At 49.0% G+C, this 26,374-nt stretch overlaps 2 protein-coding genes across 4 annotated transcripts in view; one reads left to right on the top strand and one right to left on the bottom strand.

Annotated features, from left to right (window-relative positions):
• Nucleotides 1-7,654, bottom strand: part of FLII (FLII actin remodeling protein) — a 51,403-nt gene extending 43,749 nt beyond the window's left edge. The window contains exons 1-3 of the mRNA XM_033166923.1: nucleotides 7,535-7,654; nucleotides 1,180-1,290; nucleotides 481-552 (exon numbers count right to left, since the gene is read on the bottom strand). Coding sequence (XP_033022814.1) covers nucleotides 481-552; nucleotides 1,180-1,290; nucleotides 7,535-7,597 — 246 coding nt within the window. The 5' untranslated portion in view covers nucleotides 7,598-7,654. The remainder of the gene's footprint in view (nucleotides 1-480; nucleotides 553-1,179; nucleotides 1,291-7,534) is intronic.
• Nucleotides 7,655-8,819: 1,165 nt separating this feature from the next.
• On the top strand, nucleotides 8,820-25,663 carry MIEF2 (mitochondrial elongation factor 2). Of its 3 annotated transcripts, none has more exons than XM_033166561.1 (4): nucleotides 8,820-9,048; nucleotides 15,962-16,110; nucleotides 20,538-20,730; nucleotides 22,706-25,663. In XM_033166561.1, exons 2-4 carry the CDS (start codon nucleotides 15,964-15,966, stop codon nucleotides 23,764-23,766), a joined length of 1,401 nt encoding a protein of 466 aa, XP_033022452.1. In that variant the 5' UTR covers nucleotides 8,820-9,048; nucleotides 15,962-15,963; the 3' UTR covers nucleotides 23,767-25,663. The 3 variants fall into 3 exon arrangements, with proteins under 3 accessions (XP_033022452.1, XP_033022453.1, XP_033022450.1); XM_033166562.1 differs by having other exon boundaries at nucleotides 15,957-16,110; nucleotides 20,538-20,709; XM_033166559.1 differs by having other exon boundaries at nucleotides 15,957-16,110.
• Nucleotides 25,664-26,374: the final 711 nt, after the last annotated feature.

The following is a 26,374-nucleotide window of genomic DNA, read 5'->3' as shown; positions in this document are numbered from 1 at the left end:
GGGAGGCAGTGGAAGACAGGAGTGCTTGGTGTGCTCTGGTCCATGGGGCCACGAAGAGTCGGACACGACTAAACAACAATAAAACAACAAAACCAGAGCCATAGGAGGAGCAGGCCAGCTGCACCGTTGTGAGCTAGCAGAAGAAGAAGAAGAAGAAGAAGAAGAAGAAGAAGAAGAAGAAGAAGAGTTTGGATTTGATATCCCGCTTTTCACTACCCGAAGGAGTCTCAAAGCGGCTAACATTCTCCTTTCCCTTCCTCCCCCACAACAAACACTCTGTGAGGTGAGTGGGGCTGAGACTTCAGAGAAGCGTGACTAGCCCAAGGTCACCCAGCAGCTGCATGTGGAGGAGCGGAGATGCGAACCCGGTTCACCAGATTACAAGTCTACCGCTCTTAACCACTACACCACACTGGCTCTCGGAAGCAGGGGTTCCGAGCAACAAACACGAGGATTTCAAAAAAGCATTCAAAACTTTACCCGGAGGCAAGGCAGGCCAGAGAGTTCTCCATGGAGAGTGGTGAGGCTGTTGTGGCTCACGGAGAGATGTTCCTGTTTGGAAACAAACAAAGAAAGCACAACAGGTGCCGATTTGTGGACTCTCCTTCCTTGGAAGTTTTTGAGCTGAGGTTGGATGGCCATCTGTCCTGGATGCTTGAGTTGAGATTTCTGCATTGCAGGGGGTTGGACTAGATGGCATTTGGGGGTCCCTTCCAACTCTATCATTTGCCGCAGTCGTTGAGCTGGCTGTGCACCAATGCACAGACGACTGCGATCAAGCATCATGAAAATTGTCAAAATAAAAATAAACGCCCCATAAGCAAGAGGCATGCACAATTCCCAGGTGCCCCCCCACTCAGACCCAGACCTGCTCTGCACTCTGCAAGGTCCCCCATGTGGGGTCTCCGCACCCTCGTTCCTTGAGCAACGAAACCTGAGCCCGAAGCCTTGTCCTTCCAACCAACCTTGCACATTTGGCGCACATTTTCCCTTTTCTGAAACGGAAAGAGCAACCCAACCGTTTCAGCTGCTCTCGCCTTGCCTTCCCTTTTCCTAGCTCTGCCTGGGCTCCCCCCCGCCCCCCGCCCCTCTCGAGAAATTCCTAAGGAGGCTGCAGCTCCCAAGTCAGCAGAGAAGCCACATCCATTCCTGAGCTGCCAGCGAGGGCAAGATCCTCACCAGCTTCTGGAGGGAAGACAGCTCTTCGGGGAGGTAGCAGAGGCCGGTGTGGTTCAGCTTCAGCCATCGCAAGCTGGTCATCGACTTGACGTGCTCCGGGAAATAACCGCCCTGCAGGAAGAGGAGGAGGAAAACATCAATAAAGAAGACAGAGACTTAGTTACGCTCTTAGTTAACTCGCCTGGGCCGGTTCACTCCAGCGGAGATCCCTCCATGGGCCGGATTGCATGAGCGCCCGCGCCTGCGATTTCCAGCACCAGTGTCTGCGCAGACGCGATTTCCAGCGCTGCGGAAGTGACTCCCTGCCCTGCGCTGGTTTAGCACAGCGCGCGGGGACTCACCAAACGGGCAGCTCGGTTCGGGGCCGGCTTGTGGGCCAGTTAAATGACCCCCGTGGGCCGCTTGAGACTCTTAATCTCAAGGTTGTGGGTTCGAGCCCCACGTTGGGCAAAGAGATTCCTGGCATTGCAGAGGGTTGGACTAGACATCCCTTGTGGTCCCCTCCAGCTCCACAATTCTATGATTCTAGGGGTAGGGATTATTAGACCCGAGGAGCAGAAGGCGAGAGGCAATTGTGGGAGCAGCAAAACATGCAATGCTACTTCTGTACAGGAGGCTAAATTCTGCACAGTCTCAGACGCCCTGCTCTATCCTCCATCCAGGCCAGCAATAGTGCAAGGATGCCACCCAGAGTGGCTGGGGAATCCCAGCTAGATGGGCATGGTACAAATATATTATTATTATTATTATTGTTGTTGTTGTTGTTGTTGTTATTATTATTATTATTATTATTATTATTATTATTATTATCATCATCATGTGAGTTCCACAGTTTAACTAGGCCCTGCATGAAGGACTTTCTTTTATCTATCCTGAGCTTCATTGGATACCTATGAGTTTTGTGTTATGAGAGAGAGATCCTTTTTCCTGTAGGCTCTCTGCATGCCACGCCTAATTATATACTGTATACATAAACTTCTGTGATGTTGCTCGCCTTTTCTCTAAAACTATAAAATCCCAAACGCTGCAGCCTTTTCTCCTGGCGGAGTCGCTCCACACCCTTGCAAGCTTGCAACTAGATGGCAGGGGCCGTGTTTTCAGATTTGGAGGAGGGGGTGACAAGAGATCCAAATTCTTTCTAGCACAGGTCACTTGCACACTCGCTGTTGACAGGTTAGTTAGATCGCGGTTTACTAGCCGGGCCTGCTGCGACTGCGTGTCGCTGCAAGAACATTCCCGGCCTCCAACCCTATCTCAAAGCGAAGAAACACACCCAAAATAACACAGCTCATTACCAAATATGACTCAAACGTTACTGCCAGCTCGAGGGCAGGCACACAGAAGTCGGTGAAAGACAAACAAAATTTCAAATAGAGAAATGGAAGGTGGGTGGGTGGATGGATGGAGGGGGGACAGAAAGAGCGTTCTGTAACGTTTATTTATTTTTAAATTAGCTTTCTGGCTGAAAAGCTTTTGAATCATTTTGAATCTGCACAGGCCTTTATAACAGGCAATTTTACCCCCCCCCCCCAATGCTCCTCTGAATTGGCTTATTTTCCTCCTCTAAACCCTTTTCCTTTTCTGTCATGTCTCCTTAGGTTGTACCGTATTTTTCGCTCCATAAAACACACTTTTTTCCTCCTGAAAAGTAAGGGGAAATATCTGTGCATCTTATGGAGCGAATGGTGGTCCCTGGAGCTGAATTGCCCAGGGGCCAAAAGAGGATTGTGCTTTTTATTTTACAAAGAGAAAAGGGGGTGTTGAAAGGACTCCGCTCAGCAGCTGATCAGCAAGAGATCGGGAGAGAGATAAGAGTCCCAGCTCCCTTTCAGCCCCGCCCTCCTTTGTTGAATGTGCTGCAGGGGGAGGTTGTTTGTTTCCCCAGCGACATGTGACTGGCTGATTAGATTATCTGTCTGCGAACAGTAGAAACTGCTCCCTTTCCTTGATTTTTCAGAAATGTGAGTTGAACCCCATAAAAATGGGGCTTTTCCTCTTTGCTTTTCCCCCTTTGCAAAAGAAGCTGCAAAACTTTTAGCTGATCCTCAAAAAAAACCAGGGCTTTTCCCTTTGCAAAAAAGCTGCAAAATATTTAGCTGATCCTCAATAAAACAGGGCTTTATCCTTTGCAAAAAAAAAAAAAGCTGCAAAACTTTTAGCTGATCCTAAAAAAAACAACCCAGGGCTTTTCCCTTTGCAAAAAAAGATGCAAAACTTTTAGCTGATCCTCAAAAAAACAGGGCTTTTAGAGGAGGAAAACCAGAAAAATATTTTTTTTCCTTGTTTCCTCCTCTAAAAATGAGGTGCACCCTATGGTCCAGTGCGTCCTATGGAGCGAAAAATACGGTAAGTCTGGGGTGGGGCAGGGATTCTACAGTTTTTTTAATCAATCTGCACCCCTTTCTGTCTGAAAAGGCAGGGTACAACTTCTATGAAAGAAATAAACAGGAACGCTACCTCGCCAATTCACAACCACCCTTCTTAATTCGTTCCCTGTTTAGGGAAGCTTTTAATGATTGGTGTTTTAATGTATTTTTAATCAATTAATTAATAATGGGCTTCAGATAGCACGGCAAGGAAAAGGGCCCAACAACTTGGGAGCGCTGCTGCCGGTCAGAGCAGACAGGAAAGGGTTGGATGCCTTGCAATGAGGGCCTCTTCAAAGGCTCAAGCAATTACTCGTTCGCATCGATGGACCATCACAGATCAAGCCTGTCTCCACACACTGCCGATTCAGTTGGCATTTACAGGTATGAGTCACCGAGTTATCAAATGGAAAGAAATCCAAGCGATGAACACGCGACCTTAAAAAAGGATGTGAATGAATAAGTAAACTGCAGGTTTTGGCCACGGGCTTCCAGCAGCATTTGGGTGGCACGGGGTTCCTCCTGCCCCTGAGATATGAAGGAGCAACTAGACCTCTCGCCCAGGTGTTTTCCTAGGGTGCTCCAACCCTGGTGCAATTCACAGGTGCAAAGTACCGAAGAAGTACTGTATTTTTCCATGTATAGCACGACCCTGTGTATAAGACTTCCCCTATTTTGGGGACTCCAATTTTTAAAAATGGGGGGGGGAGATTGCCCAGAGTTGCTGAGCTTTTTTTGGGGGGGGGGGCTCAGAGTTGTTGAGCCTTTTTCAGCGAGGATTGCCGAAAATTGCTCACCTGACTGACCTACGCTGCCACTCGCAGGCGTTGCAAAAGCCACTTATCGTCTGTCCCGTCGCCGGCAGAAGACGCCGTTCGCCCGACCAGCAGCCGCAGCGATAGCCAATCAACACCAGCACTTCAAACAGCCACCATATATCATGCCCAATAGCCACTGACCAGTGGCGGAGGGAGCCGCTTGGTCACCCGGGGCGGCAAACCTGGGGGCCTGCCGGCGCCGCCCATGCGCATCATACACAGCGACGCACGCCCTGTGCGTCGTGCCCAGTGGCAAATGCGTCATGCGTACCACACACTGCATGCGCCGCTCTGTGCGATGTGCAGCGCATGTGTGTCGTGCCACTCCATAGCAGCGCTGGTGGGTGGGCCCCAAGCAAGCCACGGAACGAGGCCACCACGCCCCGCGGCCCATCAGGGGCCCGCGCCGCTATGCGCGGCACATGCGCTGTGCATCGTACACAGCGACGCATGCGTCGTGCACACATGCACCGCTACTACAGCATGCGCCGCATGCGTGCCGTGCTGCTCCATAGAGGCGCCGGCAGGTGGGGCCCGGGGTGGAGCAGCCTCGCTCCGCGGCTTGCTCAGGGTGTGCCGGCGGGGCTTGACTTGGGCAGGGCAGGGGGCGCGCCGAGTGTCACCCCCCTCCCCTGGAACCTGGGGTGCCCCGCCCCCATCGCGCTACGCCACTGCCGCTGACAATTTCCAGCTTGCAGCAGGAACCGATCCCACGTACTCACCAGGCACTATCCGTGTGTAAGACGACCCCCAATTTTTACCGTAATTTTTAAATTAAAAAAAAAACCCGTCTTATAAACGGAACAGGACGGTGTTTCAGCACTACGGATCCTGCATTCAGCAGAGGGTTCAGATCCAACACCAGTTTTTCTATGTTGTTATAAAGCGCTAGGTGTACTGACAAGCAGTATGACATCGCTACTTCTAATAAAAAGGAGTTTGGACCCTCTTTTTAAAATCAAATATTCATTAGAATAGGCAATTGTTTGCTAGTCCTGTTTGCTGGTTTCCCCAAAGAGGCACCTGTTTGCCCACTGTGAAAACAGGATGCTGGACTATATGGGCCATTGGCCTGATCCAGCAGAGTGTTCCTATGTTCAGCCCTTCCTGAACTACAACTCCCATGGTCCCTGACTACTAACCATGCTGGTTGGGGCTGATGGGAAGTGAAGTCCAACAGCATCTGGGGTCCCCCAGGTTCTCTCCACACACACACACACACACACACACACACACACCTCTGCCTTGGAGGTTTTTAAGCGGAGGTTGGGTGGCCATCTGTCATGAATGCTCGAGTTGAGATTCCTGCATTGCAGGGGGTTGGACTAGATGACCCTCGCGGTCCCTTCCAACTGTTATGATCATTTTCTGGCTTTGCAAATCTCCAAGGAAAGGCCAGCCCAAGGTGGGCTCAAACCGCTTCTCTTTTCCCGTTTGCAGTGACTGGGGAGGGTGGGGACATGATTTTATGCCGTTATGAGACCTGCGGGTATGGAGCGGTATATAAATTTAATAAACAAATAATAATAATGATTCACCTATAAAACTGGGTGGGGGGAGTTTATGGATTTCACTGAGACCTCCTATAATCTGGGAGTTTTGTGTGTGTATTTGCACGCGAACCAGTGGTGGTGTAGTGTTTAGCTTCAAACCTGGGGAAGGGAGCAGGGTTCAAATATTCCCTTCGGAATGTTGGGGGGGGGAGACTGTTGGGGGATGGGGAAGGTAAAGGGAAGGGTGATGATGGACAGGAGAGGGGTGGGGTAAAGTATGAATTACCGGGGAATGAAAGGCTGACCACGGCACTCCGACACCAGAAGGAAAACGGACTATGAGAATGGAAAAAATATTTAGGTACTGGTTAAAATGTGTTGCTTTTTTATATATTTGAAATTGGAATATAGGCCACAGCATAACAAAGTTAAGTGAAGAGAGGATAAAAGAGGTAGAGATGTGTAATTTGAAGTTTTATTTGATAAAAATAAGATTTAAGATTTGAGATAGGTTGATAAGAATAAGATTTAAGGTTTAAGATATATTGATTATAATTGTAAGATTAAGATTTGATGTAAGAAAGTAGATTTTACAACGTTACAAAGTTACTAAAGAAGATTAGAAATGAACGCAAAAGAGAGGATGTGAGGAAGTCCCAAACCTAGGAGTCTAAAGAAGATAAGGAGGAGGAATTAATTGTTTTGTTTGTGTGTAGTTTGTATAGTGTTTGTATTTTGTGTATTTTTATTTTGAAAATCCAATAAATTCTTATTAAAACAACAACAACAAATATTCCCTTCGGCCATGAAGCTCTCACTGGGGCGATCAGTTGCTGCCTCTCAGACTAGCCTACGTTGCTGGGGGTTTGTGGGGATAAGCAAGGGAGTGTTTGTGTGGCAGGGAGAGAGAGACACATCTCTGCCACCTTGGGAGAAAAAGGTGGGCTACAGATGCAGTATACCTGAAGGAGCATCTCCACCCCCATCGTTCAGCTCCGGGGGCCTTCTGGCGGTTCCCTCCCTGTGAGAAGTGAGGTTACAGGGAGCCAGGCAGAGGGCCTTCTCAGTGGTGGCACCAGCCCTGTGGAACACCCTTCCACCAGATGTCAAGGAAATAATCAACTATCTGCCTTTTGGAAGATATCTGAAGGGATATCTGAAGGGATATCTTTAGGGAAGCTTTTAATACCTGATGAATTATTGATTTTTAATATTTTTGCTGGAAGCCGCCCAGAGTGGCTGAGGAAACCCAGCCAGATGGGCGGGTTACAAATAATAAAATCATCACCGTCATTACCATCACCATCAGCATCAAGAATGGCCAATAATAGGACAGTCTCTTCTAGAACGTTTCCACTCTTGGGGGGGACGAAGAACTCTGTGTGACTCAGGAAGCTGACCCGGCGAAGTCTGCCGCAACGCAAAAAAAAAAAACCTTGCAAACTGCGCTCATCGCCCTCCGCCCCACCCCACGTACTGTACTGAGGACTAGGGCCTTAGTCCTACACAGGAACAGGCAGCGTTTCGGGCTTCCACGCCCCGGCCAGGAGGGTGGGATGAGCGAAAGTCTAAAATTAGCCGCAGCCATGCCAGGGCCAAGCCAGGCCGGCCTCCCTCCCTGCCTGCCTGCCTTCCGGCTCTCGACGCCGGCCACGGAAGGAAGGCGATTCTCTCTTACCTTGAAGTCGTTCCCGCTGAGATCGACCCCCCGGATGAAGGGGAGCACCCCGGTGGCAGCCATGGCTCCTTTACACGGGGGGTGGGAAGAGGAGGAGGAACAGCAGCAGCAGCAGCGACGCCTGCTACCTTCTTCTAACTCCCCAACTCAGCGGCTTCTGATCTCCCTCGGAGCCACAGCCCTAAACAGGGAGGAGGGGGAACAAATTTTTTTTTTAGAAAGAGGGGAGGGGCAGTGGCAAAAGGAGGGGCGTGGCCTTTTGCACACTGAAAGCGAGCTTGTGGGGAGGGCGCCGCCCCTTTTAACTCCTTCGCTGCCGAGCGCGCATTGGAGAGGGGGGTGCTTTCGAGGTGGGGGTCCTCCTCATACGGCTAGACGCGCACGCGGGACGCTTGGGTCACATCCGCGCCATGCATTTGACGCACTCTCATTCCACTTCGAGGCTGCAGCCCCTCCGCCGGCTCCTCTCGCGCACCCCCCCTCCGCAACTCTCCATATAACCCTGGGAATTGTAGTTTACGGGCGCGCTGACCTACAGTTCCCAGCATCCTTAACACACTGCAGCTCCCCAGATTCCCCACGGTGTCAAAGTGCTTCGAGAGCTCTCTAAACGTATGGTTTTTTAAAAACACTCTAGTATACAGCTGGCTACTGTTAGCCGCAATCCCGTTCTGTAAATCCTCAAAAGAGCTATCGCGGATTAGGCGACCGGAGGGTTTTCCTGAATTTCTGGAAAAAAAGTCAGAGCGGGAGAAAACCTCTATGCTGTCCTCTACGTGTCGGTAACCACCTCAGGAGAAATGAAGACGTATAAATGCCTCATATTCCACCACCACCCACCATAAACTCCACATTTTTTTGTACTCCGCATTAATTAATTCGAAGTAACAAGCACATGACTTCCTGCTCCAGTTTTGCTGGAGCGTGCCTAGGTGTTTGCAAGGACTCTGGACGCGGGTCCATCATGACACACGAATTTGCTTTTTCCCTTGTGAGCGTGGTACTTTGCACAACTGACATTTCCAGGCAGGATGGGGAGAGACACCCCCTGCCGCGCACTCTTGAAAACCCGGGGAGCTGCTGCCAGTCAGTGTAGACAATACTGAGCTAGATTGATTAATAGTCTGACTCGGCTTAAAGCACTTTCCTGCGCTGCTATGCGCACATTGGACAGATTGGAAGAGGCGGCGTGGAGAAGGGAGAGAAAGGACGAAAGCGACGCTGTCTCTTTAAGGCGGAGGAGGAGGAGCCTCGCAGCACCTACGCAGCCTCAAACAGCACAGGAAGCCGAAAAAGATACTCGGCGTTCTATGCTGGAACGTTGAGAGGCGAGCCGCGCGCTGCCATTGGTTGTTCGGCGCGGTGTTTGGCGTTTGGCTTCGGCCGACGTTCCATCGCTGGTGCTGAGCGTTTCCTGCGCGGTGGCGTCGGGGTGCTGGGTGCCCGCTGCCACAGCAGCTGCGACCTCTCCGCTCTTCCCGCTTCCCCGGGTCCGCTTCCAGGTGCAGAGACAGGTAAGTCGTAACTGAGCTATTACCTCCACGGAGCAGCCTCGGTTCCAAAGGTGGAACCGCCGGAAGAACGAAGAGATCTTATTTCTGTTAAATTAGGGGGGGGAGGGGAAATTTTGCATCATTTTTAACCTCTAAGAGGGGCGGATATTCAGCTTTCAGGGGAGAAGGTGAACCGTCTTAATTATTTAAATAAGTCGGAGGAGCCCCGTAGTAGCAGCACCGTGAACACTTAATACGTTTCTTGTAGTAGGGTCGGGAAACGACCCCTCTAAGGTGCTACTGAAAAGAATTTTCTATTTTGTTTCGACAAAAAAAGGGTTTAAAGAGAGAACCTTTAGATCCCCTCTCTGAATGGTTAGAAGGGACGGCCTTAATTAAGAGGAAATGGATGAATCAATACAGTAATGGAGTTGGAAGGGACCTGAGGGTCATCTAGTCCAACCCCCCAGCACGATCCCGTGGCACTTTTGAAATAGTGAAGCAAATGCAGCATCCCTCAAGATGCCACAGGACTGTGTAGACCAGGGATAGGAAGCTGTGGTCCTCTGGACGTTTATGAAGTTCCAACTCCCATCAGACGGAGGTAGCGTAGCCCAGTGGTCAGGGATGGCGGCAGCTGGAGTCCAGAAGGTCACAAGTTTCCAGTCCCTCTTTAGACCAACACAACGAGCCCTTTGTAGGAATCCTGGGAACTGTAGTTTGTTAGTGATGCTGGGGTTGCAGCTTACTGAGGGGCGAACTACAACTCCCAGGATTCTGAGGTGGGGGTGTGGTTCAAGCTTGGTGTGTGGTTTCTCCCCAGGGGTTGGTTGTCCGGTTGGCATCCGTCTGTCTCTGGAGACAATGGAGAAGTGCGCCATTGTGGGTGAAGTCAAACCAGTGGAGAGCTGTGGCTGTAGAGACTGATGCAGTAGAGACATGTTTTGTTGCAGCTGGGGAAGATGAAGGCGACTTGCCCTGCTGCTGATTGGGTGGGGCTATTTCTGCATTTCCACCATAGGTGCTGGGGGGTGGGGGGCAGGAGGAGCTGGATGCATGGGGCCTGGGTCTCTTGCATCAGGCCCCAGATTTTGAGACCTTGGTATTTAAACTTTTGAGTGCTGTTGAGACCACATCCACCCAGCATCTTAATATGATACCCAGAGGCATCAATGCATCTAAGTGAGCATATTTTTGTTTGTTTTTATTTTGCAATTTTTGTAAATTTTTAAATGTTTTTAATTTTATTTATATAATGTATATTTTGTATATATTTATATATTGTATGTATACTATACCTTATCTTCTCCACACTGTTTTCAGATAAATTTTACTGCTGTTCTTACTCTAAAGCTTGTGTTTTAACATATTTGAAATAGGTTTTTTAATAGTTTACAAACATTTTCCATTCCTCCTTAAACTCCACCTATTTCTTTGTTAAGAAAAACATTGAAGCCGTTTACAAAGAGAATAAAATGGTAAAATTATCGGTAAAAAAACCACAAAAACATCTCTTTAAATAATCATCGCTAAACTAAAAGCAGAATTAAGACATGCATCCACATTCTACTGTTTTTAGCAAGCGCCAGAGTAGGGCGAAGGCTTGGTGTCAATAGGCAGGGAGTCCTACTGGCACCCTGTTAACCAGGCTCCTCAAACTTGGCCCTCCTGATGTTTTTGGCCTACAACTCCCATGATCCCTAGCTAGCAGGACCAGTGGTCAGGGATGATGGGAATTGTAGTCTGGAGGGCCAAGGTTGAGGAAACCTGCTGTTAACAGGGGGCAGATTGAAGTAAGGCGATATTGCAGGTAAACTGGTCCCAAGTTCTAGTTACAGGTAGGTAGCCGTGTTGGTCTGCCATAGCTGAAACAAAATAAAAAAATTCCTTCCAGTAGCACCTTAGAGACCAACTAAGTATGGTATGAGCTTTTGTGTGCATGTATCTGAAGAAGTGTGCATGCACACGAAAGCTCATACCATTAACAAACTTAGTTGGTCTCTAAGGTGCTACTGGAAGGTTTTTTTTTATTTTAGTCCCAAGTTGTTAAGGACTTTATATATGAATAAGTAATACCCTGAACTTTGCTCTGTAGCAAATTGGCAACGAGTGCAAATCTCTGAGCACAGGTGTTAGAATCATAGAATCATAGAGTTGGAAGAGACCACAAGGGCCATCCAACCCCCTGCCAAGCAGGAAACACCATCAAAGCATTCCTGACAGATGGCTGTCAAGCCTCCGCTTAAAGACCTCCAAAGAAGGAGACTCCACCACACTCCTTGGCAGCAAATTCCACTGTCCAACAGCTCTCACTGTCAGGAAGTTCTTCCTAATGTTTAGGTAGAATCTTCTTTCTTGTTGCATGCCGACAAGGCCTCACTCCTGTCAGCAATTGTGCTGCAGCATTCCGCACTCACTGCAGCTTCTGGATCATATGCAAGTTTATGTGGATCATATCTCGGCAGCACCCACTTTGCAGGCAAACGTTCCTGGGTTCAGTCCTCATGCAGCCCAGGCATAGGGTTGGCATATTTCGAAAAGTGAAAATCCAAAAGTGAAAATTTTTGTGGGGGGGGGGTGGGATTTGTTGCGCTTCCTTTTGCAAAATCTCAAACAGCTGGCTTTTCCAGCTATTTTTAAGGAAATTCGTCAAAAAATCAACACAACCGACATGGATTGCCATTCGCCCGGGCTTTTCCAGGCATTTTACCGATTTTCGGAAATTCCGCCTGGACGTTATTTACAACGAACGAATCCCAGATGTATGGCGGCCGTAGCCTAGGGAGAGGGAGTGTAGCCTGAAGGCCAGATAGCTACAACCTTTCCAACTACAGTGATACCTTGGTTCTCAAACGCCTTGGTACTCCAACAACTTGGAACCCAAACACTGCAAACCCGGAAGTAAGTTTTCTGGTTTGCGAACTTTTTTTGGAAGCCGAATGCGCTCCGTTTTGAATGTTACACTGACGATTGGAGTGCTATGCTTCGATATGAGTGCCACACTTCCGTTTTGAGTGTTACACTGAGGTCTGTCTGTTTTTGCTATTTATTTTGTGTTTTTGTTTTTTCTGCGTGTGTGTGATTGGTTGATTGTGTGACTGCAGTACATCGTTTATTGCTTTCATTTTATGGATCGATGGTCTCGTTAGATGGTAAAATTCATGTTAAATTGCTGTTTTCGGGGTTGTTTTTAAAAGTCTGGAACAGATTAATCCATTTTACATGACTTTATATGGGAAAGCACGCCTTGGTTTTGGAATGATTTGGTTTTGGAACAGACCTCTGGAACGGATTAAGTTTGAGAACCAAGGTACCGCTGTGCAGGTGAAACTCGAAAAATTAGAATGTATCGTGGAAAAGTCCAATTATGTAAGCAATTGTTTTCATTAGCTTTGTTGTTGTTCAGTCGTTCAGTCATGTCCGACTCTTCGTGACCCCATGGACCAGAGCACGCCAGGCACGCCTATCCTTCACTGCCTCCCGCAGTTTGGCCAAACTCATGTTAGTAGCTTTGAGAACACTGTCCAACCATCTCATCCTCTGTCGTCCCCTTCTCCTTGTGCCCTCCATCTTTCCCAACATCAGGGTCTTTTCTAGGGAGTCTTCTCTTCTCATGAGGTGGCCAAAGTACTGGAGCCTCAGCTTCAGGATCTGTTAGCTACTGGAGTTTAATATATGAGATAGACTCGTGACATGCAAAGCGAGATATGTCAAGCCTTTATGTGTTATAATTGTGATGATTATGGCGTACAGCTGATGAAAACCCCAAAGTTGATTAATTTGTTAATTTGGGGTTCTCATCAGCTGTACGCCATAATCATCACAATTATAAGAAATAAAGGCTTGACATATCTCGCTTTGCATGTCATGAGTCTTTCTCATATATTAGTTTCACCTTTTAAGTTGAATTACTGAAAGAAATGAACCGTTCCACGATATTCTAATTTTTCGAGTTTCACCTGTATACCTCACTGTCTGGCCCTACGTGGAGATTCTGAGGAACGAACCTGGAACCTTCTGCATTCAAAGCACCTGTACTCTACTACTGATCCTGGTCACCCCCACCATTTGGAGAACAATTGTCTGTATCCACCCTACGTGGTTCGGTGAAAAAGAAAAGGCACTCTGCACATGCTTAGAAATCCCCTCATCTCATGGCAGCACAGCTGCTGAAAAGTTCCGGGACAAATCAAGGAGGTTGAGCTCTGTCTCGGATCAAATCTTGCCTGTGTGTCTGGGACTGGTTAGATGTGTTCCCTTGCAACCACTTTTGGAATCTGATGCCCAGAATAGAAAAGACTGTCCTGGGAGAAGGGAAACTGGCAGGAAGATATTGTTACAGGCCTTCAAAATAGCAACTGGAAATCTGACTCCTCCTCTGTAGCCCTGGGGAATTATTATTATTATTATTCTCAAACCAGGCAATGAGTTGTCCTTGGAAGTGTTTGTTTGGCAGTGTGGCTGAGTAGGTTTTTCCCCAGTGGATTTTCAGTAGCTTCATGTGTTGGGGTGGCGAAATAAGGCCACTCCCCTGCTAATACTATATATACAGTGGTACCTTGGTTTGGGACACGGGTGGCACTGTGGTCTAAACCACAGAGCCTAGGGCTTGCCGATCAGAAGGTCGGCGGTTCGAATCCCCGCGACGGGGTGAGCTCCCGTTGCTCGGTCCCTGCTCCTGCCAACCTAGCAGTTCGAAAGCACGTCAAAGTGCAAGTAGATAAATAGGTACCACTCCGGAAGGAAGGTAAACGGCGTTTCTGTGCGCTGCTCTGATTCGCCAGAAGCGGCTTAGTCATGCTGGCCACATGACTCAGAAGCTGTCTGCGGACAAACGCCGGCTCCCTCGGCCTATAGAGCGAGATGAGCGCACAACCCCAGAGTCATCTGCGACTTGACCTAACAGTCGGGGTACCTTTACCTTTACCTTGGTTTATGAACTTAATCCATTTCGGAAGCCCATTCTTAAACCAAAGCGTTCTTAAACCAAGGCGTGCTTTCCCATAGCAGTGGGGGACTCAATTTACAAATGGAACACACACAACAGGAACAAACACACAAACACACACACACACACACACATTGCCCTTTATGAAAAGATCCCAGTGCGGTGTACAACATTAGGAGTACATTTTAAGGTGCATAATAATAAAACATCATAAAACATCATAAAAACCCATAAAAATGACTATTATTATTATTTATTAGATTTATATACCATCTTTCATCAAAATATCTCAGGATGGTTTGCAAGATAGAAGCACAAATAAATAGTCAGAACAGAAGCAACAAAACAATACCCCCCCCTTTCACAAACACATTTAAAAGGCTGTAGAATGTAATATAACTACCATAATAACAGCCCGTTTTCCCACTTTAACTGTTTATTTAGTGGTCAGAGGCCTGGTTATAGAGGAATGCTTTTGCCTGGCGCCTGAGAGTTAAGAGTTTGGTGCTCTACCAACTGAGCTGTCCCAGCTGTTATTTTGAAGTCATTTGCTGCCCAAATTCCAGGTGGTTCGGAAGGCGTCCAGCAAAACCAGCTTGGGGTCTGGGTGGACCAGACCTCCCCCCCCCAGGTTGGGTGGTTTGCCATTCCTCCACACGCACATTTGGTACCAGGTGGTGCAGTGGCTAAAACCACTGTGCCTAGGACTTGCCGATCAGAAGGTCAGCGGTTCGAATCCCTGCAATGACGGGGTGAGCTCCCGTTGCTTGGTCCCAGCTCCTGCCCACCTAGCAGTTCAAAAGCACGTCAAAGTGCAAGTAGATAAATAGGGACCGCTCCGGCGGGAAGGTAAAGGGCGTTTCCGTGCGCTGCTCTGGTTTGCCAGAAGTGGCTTTGTCATGCTGGCCACATGACCGGAAGCTGTATGCCGGCTCTCTTGGCCAATAAAGCGAGATGAGCGCCGCAACCCCAGAGTCAGACACGACTGGTCAGGCGTCCCTTTACCTTTACCTAACCTCCTCCAAACTCTACGGGAGCTGCTTGTAGGTCAGTACGCCTGCAGTCAAGCGGTAAAAATGGTCCAGGAAAGTGTATTTAAAATTCTCAGTTTATAGACGCTTTCACGGCGTAAAGCCCTAGAAACTGTGTAGGAGATGAAAGCAGAGTAGAACACAATGACCCTCCAGTCAGAGTATGTTGTTTGCTTTTTGTTCCCATGGCAATGCTGATTCATATGTTGGGAGTGTGACTCATGATGAATGCCAGTCGAGTGTTTTTGGGCGAGGAGCAGAGGATGAAGTTGGCAGTGTCGGAGCTAGCGAGCCACCGAGGTTTCGTAGGGTTCAGCAACGCGACACCCTGCAGGCCAAACCTGCCCAACACCGACAACCTAAGAACGACTAGCAGCCCCCTTTCTTAACAAGACAGCTCTTCCCTCCCCTTTTATAATGTTTTTTACTGTAACTTTTCAACCTGTGATGAAATAAATACAATAAGTAAAAACGAAAAACAAAACAACGATGTATTTTTAATCTGCTGGAAGCCGGCCAGAGTGGCCATTATTTTTGTTCAGTCGCTCAGTCGTGTCCGACTCTTCGTGACCCCATGGCCCAGAGCACGCCAGGCACGCCTATCCTCAACTGCCTCCCGCAGTTTGGCCAAACTCATGTTAGTAGCTTCGAGAACACTGTCCAACCATCTCATCCTCTGTCGTCCCCTTCTCCTTGTGCCCTCCATCTTTCCCAACATCAGGGTCTTTTCCAGGGAGTCTTCTCTTCTCATGAGGTGGACAAAGTACTGGAGCCTCAGCTTCAGGATCTGTCCTTCCAGTGAGCACTCAGGGCTGATTTCCTTAAGAATGGAAAGGTGCGGATTATGTTTGGGCCGATACGGTATGCGGCACCTAGTTAGGAGTGTCAGGTTGAAGTGGGAAGCTTATTCCCGAAACCTCTCAGACTTCATTTGTTTCCCTCCACACAAGTTTAGCAATGGCGGACTACGGCCACAAGCAGGGGAAGAAGCGGGACGAGAGCAACCTGGGCAGCTTGGTGGACTTCCTGTTGGCCAATGCCAGGTTGGTCCTGGGCGTCAGCGGAGCGGCTGTGCTGGCGATCGCGACGCTTGCGGTGAAGAGGGTGAGACCGCTTTGTTCTTCCTTTGCATACCTGCTGCTAACATGCTTTAAATATGTGATGAGGAATTACTGTTGTGTAGTCGTCTTTTTATATGAGCAGCTATCTTTATGCCGTTTTAATTTTATTAATAATAATAATAATAATAATAATTTATTATTTGTACCCCGCCCATCTGGCTGGGTCTCCCCAGCCACTCTGGGCGGCTTCCACCAAACATTAAAATACATTTAAAATATCACAGTTTAAAAACTTCCCTAAACAGGGCTGCCTTCAGGTATTTTCTGAAAGTCAGGAGGTAACAGATTGAAATCGATCCCGCCCCGGCCCTGCTCCCACGGTGGAATCTACCTCCTTCCGAATCTGAGCGACTTTATCTGCAAAAAACTTTGCAAAAGCATTGCAGGAGATCTTGGGGTCCCTACCAGGCCCCGATGACGAAGGTGGTTCTGCTAGATTGTGAACCACCTGGAAGAGTCTCCTGCTGCTGTTTTCTGCAGATGCAATAGAAACGGTGAAGAAGGTCCTCTTTGCCGTTGCCATTGCCACTTGGTAGGCTCGAAGTTGAGCTCTAGCCTGTGTCCGGTCTGATTCAGAATGAGTTTTCCGCCACCGGCGCTCTAGCCGTCTCAGCGACTGTTTCATCGCCCTCAGCTCCGGGGGAAACCATGGGGGTGTCCGGGCTCCATGCAATCAGTGAGGGCAGGGGCGTTTCTAGCCCCCTGGCTGCCAGGGGCGGCAAGCCAAGAGGCACCCCTGGGGGCGGGGCATTGCGGCATGTGCATGCGTCATGACGTCATGACGCACGTGCACAGCGCGATGCCACGCCCTTGGGGATGCCCCCGCAGGGGAAAAAAGGAAAGCAAAGCGGGCGCTTGAACGCGCCAGCTTTGCTTCCTTTTCTCTCCCTTTTGGCGCCCAAAGGGGCGGCCGAAAGGGGGGGGGAGGAGCAAACAGGCGCGTTTAAGCGGCCGTTTGCTCCCCCCCCTTTCCCTTTTGGACGCTTCTTTCGGCGCTGGCTGGGCTGCGCCTCTGCAGCCCAGCCGGCACCGAAAGAAGCGACCGAAAGGGGAGAAAAGCGCCCGTTTGCTTCCCCCCCCTTTTCATTTTCGGACGCTTCTTTCGGTGCTGGCTGGGCTGCGGCTCTGCAGCCCAGCCAGCACCGAAAGAAGCGTCCGAAAATGAAAAGGGGGGGGGAAGCAAACGGGCGCTTTTCTCCCCTTTTGGCTGCTTAAACGCGCCTGTTTGCTTCTCCCCCCCCTTTCGGCCGCCCCTTTCGGCTCCGCAGCCCAGCCAGCGCTGAAAGGGGCGGCCGAAAGGGGGGGGGAGAAGCAAAGCTGGCGCGTTTAAGCAGCCAAAAGGGGAGAAAAGCGCCCGTTTGCTCCCCCCTTTCCCTTTTGCCGCCGTTCGTTCCGTCGCCCCAGGAGCAGCAGCACCGCACACACTGTGCGCTGCTGCTCCCACGGTGACGGAGCGAGCGGCGGTGAGCAGGGTGAGCAGCGGCGGGTGGGGGTGTCAAGCGGCGGCCCCTCCCACCACTCCCCACGCACCACCGGTCACCCCGTCCGTGCAGCGCTGCTGCTCCCGGGGTGACGGAGGGAGCAGCGGCGCGTGGGAGTGACGGGAGGGGCCGCCGCTTGACACCCCCACCCGCCGCTGCTCACCCTGTCACTGGGGGCGTACCGCCCCTACCGCCCCTCCCCAGCGACGCCCCTGAGTGAGGGCGCTTCGGAGCCAGACAGTCAATAGCCCTGGTTAACTCCATGTTCCAGCGGGTCACCAGGGAATCAGCTGAAAGGCCATCAACATGGGATAAAACATCCCCCACCACTCTCTGGAAGCCAATTGGATCCATTAAGTAGTACACTCCAGTACATAATATTTTTTTTCTTTCGTTTTGTCAACTTCCCACTTCATTCTCCATGGGGTTTTTAATCCCCCTTTGCCCCCTATCTTCTCTTTCTTACACCATAACAATACAATAATCTCTTAATTCCTTCAGTTGCTCACAGTTCAAATGCTGCTTGCAAATTCATACTATAGTACAGTGGTACCTCTAGTTGCGTTCACCTCCGGTTACGTATCCTTTGGGATACGTATGCAGCAAACCTAGAAGTATTTTTCTGGGGTTTTGCCATGTGCGCATGCGCAGAAGTGGCACCTCCGGTTGCAAATTCCTCGGGATGCGGCTGGACCTCCAGAACAGAACCCGTTCACAACCAGAGGTACCACTGTATTTATTAACTAACCAAGCCAAAAAAGTGTGTGTTTGTTTTTAAAGAAGGGGTAGTGGATCTGTAGTTTAAAGCTCTTGAGTCTTTTTCATTGGGCCCAGATCCACTACCCCTTCTTTTAAAAACAAATTTTAAAAAACCCAATTCCCCCCCCCTTGCATGGTGGTTGGGTGTACGGCAAATTGCAGTGCCGGGTGGACCTCGGTCACCAGCCACTTTAATTTGCCCAAAGGTTAATTCTGTGTTGTGGGCTTGCACCCCGATTCTTCTAAATTCTTAGCAACGCCTCTGGCATAACCGGTTCTGTGGGGATAGCCAGTAGATGGGACGACCAGTAATTCTGGAGTTCCTGCTCCCACTGCGCCGTGATAAGGTCCGCTGGGTATGATCTGAAGGTTTCTGTTGTGAGTTCTGAAGGTTTCTGGAGTTTCTGAAGGTTTTCTGCAAGTGTCTGGAAGCTCCGAAGATTCTGGAGGTCTCCGGAGAAGAAGACAGACTAAACTAGGTAGCAGCCAAAACTTAGAAGGCCAAATAAAAGCTTTTTAAATAAAAGAAATAAAAACTAAGAGACTGCAGTCAATGGTGAAGAAGCTCTCAACTGCTCTGTGCGGCTGGTTTTGGTTTTGGTTTCTCTCTTGGCTTGTCACGCACCGATGTTCTCTCCGGCTTGTCTCGCGCGTTCTCCACACCGCTACAGAGAGCGGAGGCTATTTATTGAAGACTCAAACATCGTCATAACCATTACAATAACCAATCACAACCTTGTTACTGTGCTAGCTTTTGGGCGGGAAAATAACTGCTGACCGTTGCATTGGCCAAATTGGTGCGCTTCGCCCAAACGCGGAGGGATCCATGCAGTGAAACTCCCTGCTGGATCTTTTGTCCTTCCTTCCTAAAGCGGAAGGACACCTAAAGTAAATCCAAACAAACAGGTGCAGAAGCACCTTTAAAAACATATTCCCACACGGTTCAAGGCATTTTGGCTCCCGACGTGGATCCCAAAATGGTGCTGCTCTCCCTTCCAGGGAAGAAGGGTTGAGCGAAGATCTACATCAAGAACAAGTAGGGAAAGAAAGATCATCAGCTGCCCCAACGGCTCCTGCCATCTGAAGCAGTTGCCTCACCCTGCCTCATGATTTGGCCAGCCCCGGAGCCTGTACAGTGGTACCTCGGGTTAAGTACGCTTCAGGTTAAGAAGTCCGCTTAAGAACAGGAATTGTGCTCTGACGGTGCAGTGGCAGCAGGAAGTCCCATTAGCTAAAGTGGTGCTTCAGGTTAAGTACGCTTCAGGTTTCACATTCAAATTTTCAAATTTATTGCGGCTATAAGCCCATAAAAACATAAAATATGGAATATATAACATAAAATTACAGCATACCATAGACCCTGGAGTCATAGGGAAACAAACCACAGCACAAATACAAGTTTTAAAATTGCAACCAGGGAGCAGAAAACAAAAGTATTAGTGGTCGTGTAGTTGGCCACAGCGCCTTTTTTGAGATATGACAGAGTTTAAAAACCTTTCCACCTGCAAGGTTGTATAGGAATCATTGTCTTGCAGGAGTAAGGCAAGGTGTGACTCAGCTGGTGCACCTGTAAGTTTCTGAGTTATTGGTCTTAGTAATTTTGCCCGAGCCTCACTATGCAGGGGACAAATAAAGATTATATGGTGGAGAGATTCCGTCGACTTTTTATCACAGTCACAAAAGGCGGAAACTAAGCCCTTGGAAAATCTATGTCTCAGGACATTAGAAGGAAAAACATTAAACCTCGCTTTGGTGAAAGTGAATCGGTGCCCAGCAGTGGAGAGGGAGGATAGGTATAGAGGGACATGATGTGTTGGAATAACTCCAAAATTCCAAGGCGAGCAGACACCCCCACCCAGCATATGATTACGCTGCAGCTCCAAATCGTCCAGTCTTTGTTTGGTTAAGAAGTCCGCTTAAGAACAGAAATTGTGCTCTGACGGTGCAGTGGCAGCAGGAAGTCCCATTAGCTAAAGTGGTGCTTCAGGTTAAGTACGATTCATGTTAAGAACAGACCTCCGGAACGAATTAAGTACTTAACCCGAGGTACCACTGTATTTGTATTTGGGGTTCACACTGAGCAGGTGCCCCTGCGGCAGAGCAGAACTGGGCCTAAAGAAGACAGAGGAGCTCATGCTAACTGTTAGGGTGGGTGTTTGTCCTTATGCAGCTCATCGACCGGGCCACCAGCCCGCCGGACGATGAAGACGACATCAAAGCCAAGCAGAAGTCCTTGGAGGAAAGTTGGCAGGAGCTGAGCTTGGTCAAGACGGTGCCCAAGGTGCGGCAGGAAGACCTCGAGGAGCCACTGCTGTCTCCAGTCGTGGGTGGGACCGCGCAAGGTCAGGAGAGACACGCTACAGGCGGGTTCTGTTTCCTAAGGGCGAACTGTGCTTGGGTGCCCAATAATAATAGTAATAATAATTTATTATTTATACCCCGCCCATCTGGCTGGGTTTCCGCAGCCACTCTGGGCGGCTTCCAACAGAAGATTACAACACAACACCTTTATTGGCATAAATAAAACAATAAGCATAAAATCATCTATATGTATTGAAAGTCGAAAACATACAATGTGTAAGAAGGAAGGGAGGGAGGGAGGGAGGGATCTTCGGTAACCGCTATTGTGCAGACCAGAGCACCCCAGATTTTACTTCAAAAATCCTGGTCAAAAATTGGGCCATAGCTCTAGTGACTTCAGGAGAATCATCCCTCAACAAAAATTGGACTATGAGTTGTTTATTAGAGGGGACCCTGGGCCATAAAGAGGACATCAAAGGATCTTCACGAAAGGTATTAAAAAGAGGACGATGTGGTCTATAGAATCAGGTACATTAAAAATACATTAAAGCATCAGTCATTAAAAAAACTTCCCTAAACAGGGCTGCCTTCAGGTGTCTTTTAAAAGTGACATAGTTGTTTATTTCCTTGACATCTGGTGGGAGGGCGTTCCACAGGGCGGGTGCCACCACCGAGAAGGCCCTCTGCCTGGTTCCCTGTAACTTTGTTTCTTGCAGGGAGGGAACCGCCAGAAGGCCCTCGGAGTTGGACCTCATTGTCTGGGTAGATCAATGGGGGTGAAAGTGCTCCTTCAGGTATAGTGGGCCGAGGCTGTTTAGGGCTTTCAAGGTCAGCACCAACCCTTTGAATTGTGCTTGGAAACGTACTGGGAGCCAATGTAGGTCTTTCAAGACCGGTGTTAAGTGGTCTCGGCGGCCACTCCCAGTCACCAGTCTAGCTGCCGCATTCTGGATTAGTGTATGTGGCTCTCTCCCCCATTTTATCTTTACAACACCCCTGCGAGGTCGGCTAGGCCGAGAGAGAGAAACTGGGTCCTGCCATTTCGCCAAGCCTGTGAAGATTGTGTCCCTGCTAATAGTTCCCTGCAACTTAGAACGGTGTGATTTACTGCCAGCTCACTCTGTGACAGAAGTCCAGGTGGCTGCAGTCCCTCCTGGATGCATCGTTGTCCCTGGAAGACACAAGTGATGTTCGTAAGTAGGCCCAGTTTGGTTTCTGTGCCAGCTACAGCCATTCCTGGCTAGGGAGATCCTGGCCACAGTGACCCATGCGTTGGTGAACCTTCAGCCTAGATTACTGTAATGGGCTCCATGCAGGTCTGCCCTTGATGCTGCTCAGGAAGTTACAGCCAGCGCAGAACAGTGGCTAGGCCTCTGAATGGAGCAGCCTCGTACACCCATTTTGCACTGGATACTGTTAGAGATTTCAGAGTTGCCTACGTGCAGAAATGCAGCTGTCTTATCTTCAAGCAATTAACAGTTGGCAGAAAGCCCAGATTGCTTTCTCTCAGACCCTTAGCAACTATCTGTGATTGGTCAATTAGTTCCTGATAAGGTGAGCTCTGTGTGAGAGCTGTGTGGTTAGTGTGTTGGTTGTGTTAGTATGGAGAAAGTGGTCAGTGCAGAAAGAGAGAGACAGAGAGGAAAGATTTTATGTTTTGTTTCTTTTATTTTGTAAAGTCTGTAAATAGTAACTTATGGATGCTAGTTGCTTCAATCAATAAATACTCTATATAGTTATCCAGTGAGTTGCTGAGTTCCTGCGTTGAGCTGTCTAGTCAATTTCACAACAGCCAGAAGCTTCCAGAAAAGTCTGCGTCTAACTCTGCGGTGTCCAGGAATACGTTATACTCCTGACACTAAATCTTAAGAGATACTGAGCCACATATAAAGCAGGTGCTTGCATTGGGATGCTCTGCCATAAGTATTTTGGGACTTCTGCTGCCAGGGATTTCTGGATTTTCCCCAGGTTGGCGAAGCTGGTCAAATACTCTTAGCCCAGCCATCTGCAATGTTTGCTCTCTCTCCTCTTTTGCAGACCCCGAAAGCGGTGTCCTGCCCTCCGTGGCCCCCCTGGCGGAACCGAGGGCTCGGCTGTGCCTGACGCTTCAAGAGAAGCTTCTCTCCTACTACAGGGACCATGTCTCCGTCTCCGAAGTGGAAAAGGCTCTGGGGAAGCAGCTGGCAGGGGACATCTGCGGAGAGCTGCAGAAGTTCCTGAAGAACAAGTACCCAGAGCTGCCCTTTGGACACGCGTTCCTCAGCGGCTACCTTTGCGACGACCTCATCAGCAGCGACCGCCTCGAGGTGGCCTTCATGCTTCCGTTGACGCTGGAACCCGACCTTTGGCTCCTGATCCCCGGCGAACAAACGGTTGTGAATGACCCTTGTTTTGGGATGGTCAGGCGGACTGGCGTGGAGTATTTCCCGCGAGGAAGCAGCCCGTGGGACAGGTTTGTGGTGGGTGGGTACCTCTCGTCCAGCACCATCAACAAGACCCTCCATAACGTATTGGTGGCCTCTATTAATTGGCCGGTCATTGGCAGCAGTCTGGAGTGCGTCGTCAGGCCTGTGATGGATCCCAAAGAGCTTAAGTTGGAAGTCCGGCACGCCCAGATCCGCCTGGACATCAACCTCTGCCCCATGGTCGAAGTGGGGGATAAAACTCTTCTTCCTCCATCCTTTGTGAAACCGGTGGAGAACCTCTGGCAGCGGAGCTTTTACGCAGCAGAGGTCTCGGCGCTGAAAGACCTCGATGCCCGAGATGATGGCGTCAGGCAGGGTTGCCTCAACATCTTGAAGGTCGTCTTCGAAAACCATCCCTTCTGGAGCAAGCTGGGCAGCAGCCACTTGACTCACGCCATCCTGCACCTGAGCGAAACCGAAACAACAGATTGGTCAGAGGCTGCGTTGGCAGACAGGTGCCAGCAGGTGCTGGAGGAGCTGGTCCGATACCTGGAGATAGGTTCCCTCCCTTGCTTCTTCGACAGCAGGATAAACCTTCTCGGCCACCTGGCCTCGGAGGAAATCGAAGAGATCGGCTACACCTTGTACGAGGCTTTAGCGGAGCCAGATCTGGCAGCCGGACTCTGCTTATGAACAGGCGACTTGGTGGCGAAAACTGCACTCGTCTCCTTTGGGGGTCAGGCGGCTTGGGAGCAGCTCTCCCATGGATGCAATTCTTTGCACCTTATGGAATGGAAATATTCTCAAAGTAAAATAGGGCCTGGATTGAAAAATGGGAACCTTTCCCTCTGTCCTAGATATTTCGGAAATCTAGGGCCGGTAGTGTTAACTTTCCAGTGGTTGCATCCCATGATACTCTGTAGGATTGCTGAACCAGGGTGGAAGGGGTTTTTTTGCCGCCTCCTAGCTGGTTTATCCATCCCTATGTAATTGGAGCATCGTGAAACGGACCTATAGGGGCCCAGTATCCTAGCAGCACCCCAAATGTGAGGCTCCATTATCTGTAATTTGTCTCTATTAGGGGCAAGTCTGCTTTATTGCACTATGTGGAAGTCCTGGAAGAGATGTCTGGGGTGGGTGCTAAAGCAGCTGCTTCTCCCCGTCGCCACGCAGGAAGCAGAAAGTCACCACCCGTGATTTCCAGGCCTTTGGGTGCTTAGAATGAGCACCCCAAGGAACTGAGTCTCATTATCTGCAAATGGTTGTGGCTATGTTCTTTGTGGCACAGTGTGACTCAATCACTGTTGTTTTCACTCTTTATTTTTAAATAGCAGGTGGCTAAAAATAAAGTGATTCCCCCCCCATTGGCCTTTCCTGCTCAGAGCACCCCCCCCAAACTGAAATGGCGGGGCTCCCTTCTCTACCTCATGGGGTGCAAAACTACAAAACTTTGTGTGTCCCCCCCCCCATTAGATATACTTGACGCCAGCACTAGAAATTTAATCAAGTGCCAAAGGAAGGTTGGGGTGTGGGGAGAGAGGTCTCTAAATCTTGGGTATTCTTAAACTCTCTACTTGGGTAAACTGGAAGGTGTCATCGTCTCAGCCGTAACTTCATTTATCGAGGTCTGGATTCCCATTGTAACGCCAACTTGAAGAATGTTCCTGCCGAGGCGAACCTGTATCAAAATCAAGAGTTTGCAATTTGTAGGTGTGTAACTCTGTATGCCTTGCTTAGTTCTGCACTTGCTGAAACCTAGAGAGGTCCTTGCTGCTGAGAGACACAACTATAGGCACGGGTTTGGACACGGGACAAGGCTGCAAGAGAGCTTGTGTGCACCTTTGGCATTTCTGAACTAGCAAGTCTGGTTTAGTGAGCCTCTCAAAGGTTTGTGACTGTTCCCTGAGCAGTGCTTGCCATAAACCATCATAGTCTGCAGTATTATTTTTTTTAGGAGTGTGTACAGGTACATTCCCTGTAGAATGCAAAAGGGAAAAAGGTACCTTCCAACCTGATTGGCTTTAACTGGGAATACAAGCAGTTCATAGCTTTCTCTCAAGAGAAAACTGTTCAGGATTGTGTTTCTCTAGAGATCCTTGCCTATACTCTGACGTATAGAAAACCACAATTGGAGTGTTGCAAAAAGCCATATTCGGAAGAGTGCTATACCTTCCCCCCTCTCTTAACTGGAACTCATGATCCTGTGCAGTGGATTTGCACAGAAAATATCTAAAGCTGTGATCCTGCAGAATTTGTTGGGATTCTAACTCCCACTGTCCCAGACTATGGGCTACGCTTGCTGGGGCTCATGACAGTTGGAATTCAACATCTTTCGGGAGGGCAAAGGTTCCCTTGTTCCTGGTCTGAATGTACAGTGTGATTCTTCACAAGCAGAAGTTGCCCTGCTCTTCCCTTACGATTTTCCTGTGATTGAATTTTTTATGTGAAGCTACAGCCTTTCTAGCTAGAAGGAACAACCGCAACTTTGCTGCTAAAATGTGTTTATATAGTGGCAATATTAATCGGAAATGTGCAAGGGCTTGAGCTGATGTCACAAATGAAATAAAGAATGAATGATTATGGGCAAAAATTGCTGTATAGTGAGCTTAAATTCATCCCTGCAACTTGCACAGGAGGCTGATCATAGGAATTTATTGCCGAAATCTTGCTGATCTGATCGTAAGACATGAATTGCTTTTATAGGAAGGAGCCTGCAAAATTTGAATAAGGAAAAGTGAATGCTGTTTTTTGTTTTTTTAGCAATGTGTGAGAAGCAGGTTTGTGCATACTGTTGGATGGGGGAATATTGGAAACTTTAACCAGGTTTACAGTGCACACTTCTCCCCCGCACCCCCCAGTGGTATTTCAGATGAGGAGGCATGGGATGATGGCATGAGTTCTATGGGGTGTGTGATATGCTCTCGTTTCCTTAGAGACTACTGTACAGAAGGGGAAGAGGAAACATCTTCCCGTATGCTCTAGGTAAAAATAAAGGCAAAGGCTATATGCAAAAAAAAAAAAAAATCTGTATCCTATTCACAGTATATTTTAAGCCTGATTCAATTCCTGTAGCTTTGCAGAAATGTTTTTGACCACACCTTGGAAGAGGAAGAACGAACAAACCCCACAGAACCAGACTGTGTCAGCACTATGATGTCACATGTTAGTTTCAACACTTCAACATACTTAGCATTCCACCGCTGGAGAACAATGGAGGGGAGGGCTGAGCTTGCATCGCTGGCAAAAGGGCCAGGGAAGGAAGCAGCCTTCTACAGCCCAAAAGGGAAAGAGAGAAAAGGGG

The sequence above is a fragment of the Lacerta agilis genome, chromosome 13 (genome assembly GCF_009819535.1).
Source record: "Lacerta agilis isolate rLacAgi1 chromosome 13, rLacAgi1.pri, whole genome shotgun sequence".
NCBI classification, from domain to species: Eukaryota; Metazoa; Chordata; class Lepidosauria; order Squamata; family Lacertidae; genus Lacerta; species Lacerta agilis.
This window is presented reverse-complemented; position numbering and strand designations above follow the sequence as displayed.

Excerpts from the sequence above, each read along its gene's own strand:
- MIEF2 (XM_033166561.1), top strand. The coding sequence starts at position 15,964 with ATGGCGGACTACGGCCACAAGCAGGGGAAGAAGCGGGACGAGAGCAAC. Across the intron at positions 16,111-20,537 it reads CGACGCTTGCGGTGAAGAGG|CTCATCGACCGGGCCACCAG; the intron begins GTGAGACCGCTT and ends GTCCTTATGCAG. Across the intron at positions 20,731-22,705 it reads TCAGGAGAGACACGCTACAG|ACCCCGAAAGCGGTGTCCTG; the intron begins GCGGGTTCTGTT and ends CCTCTTTTGCAG.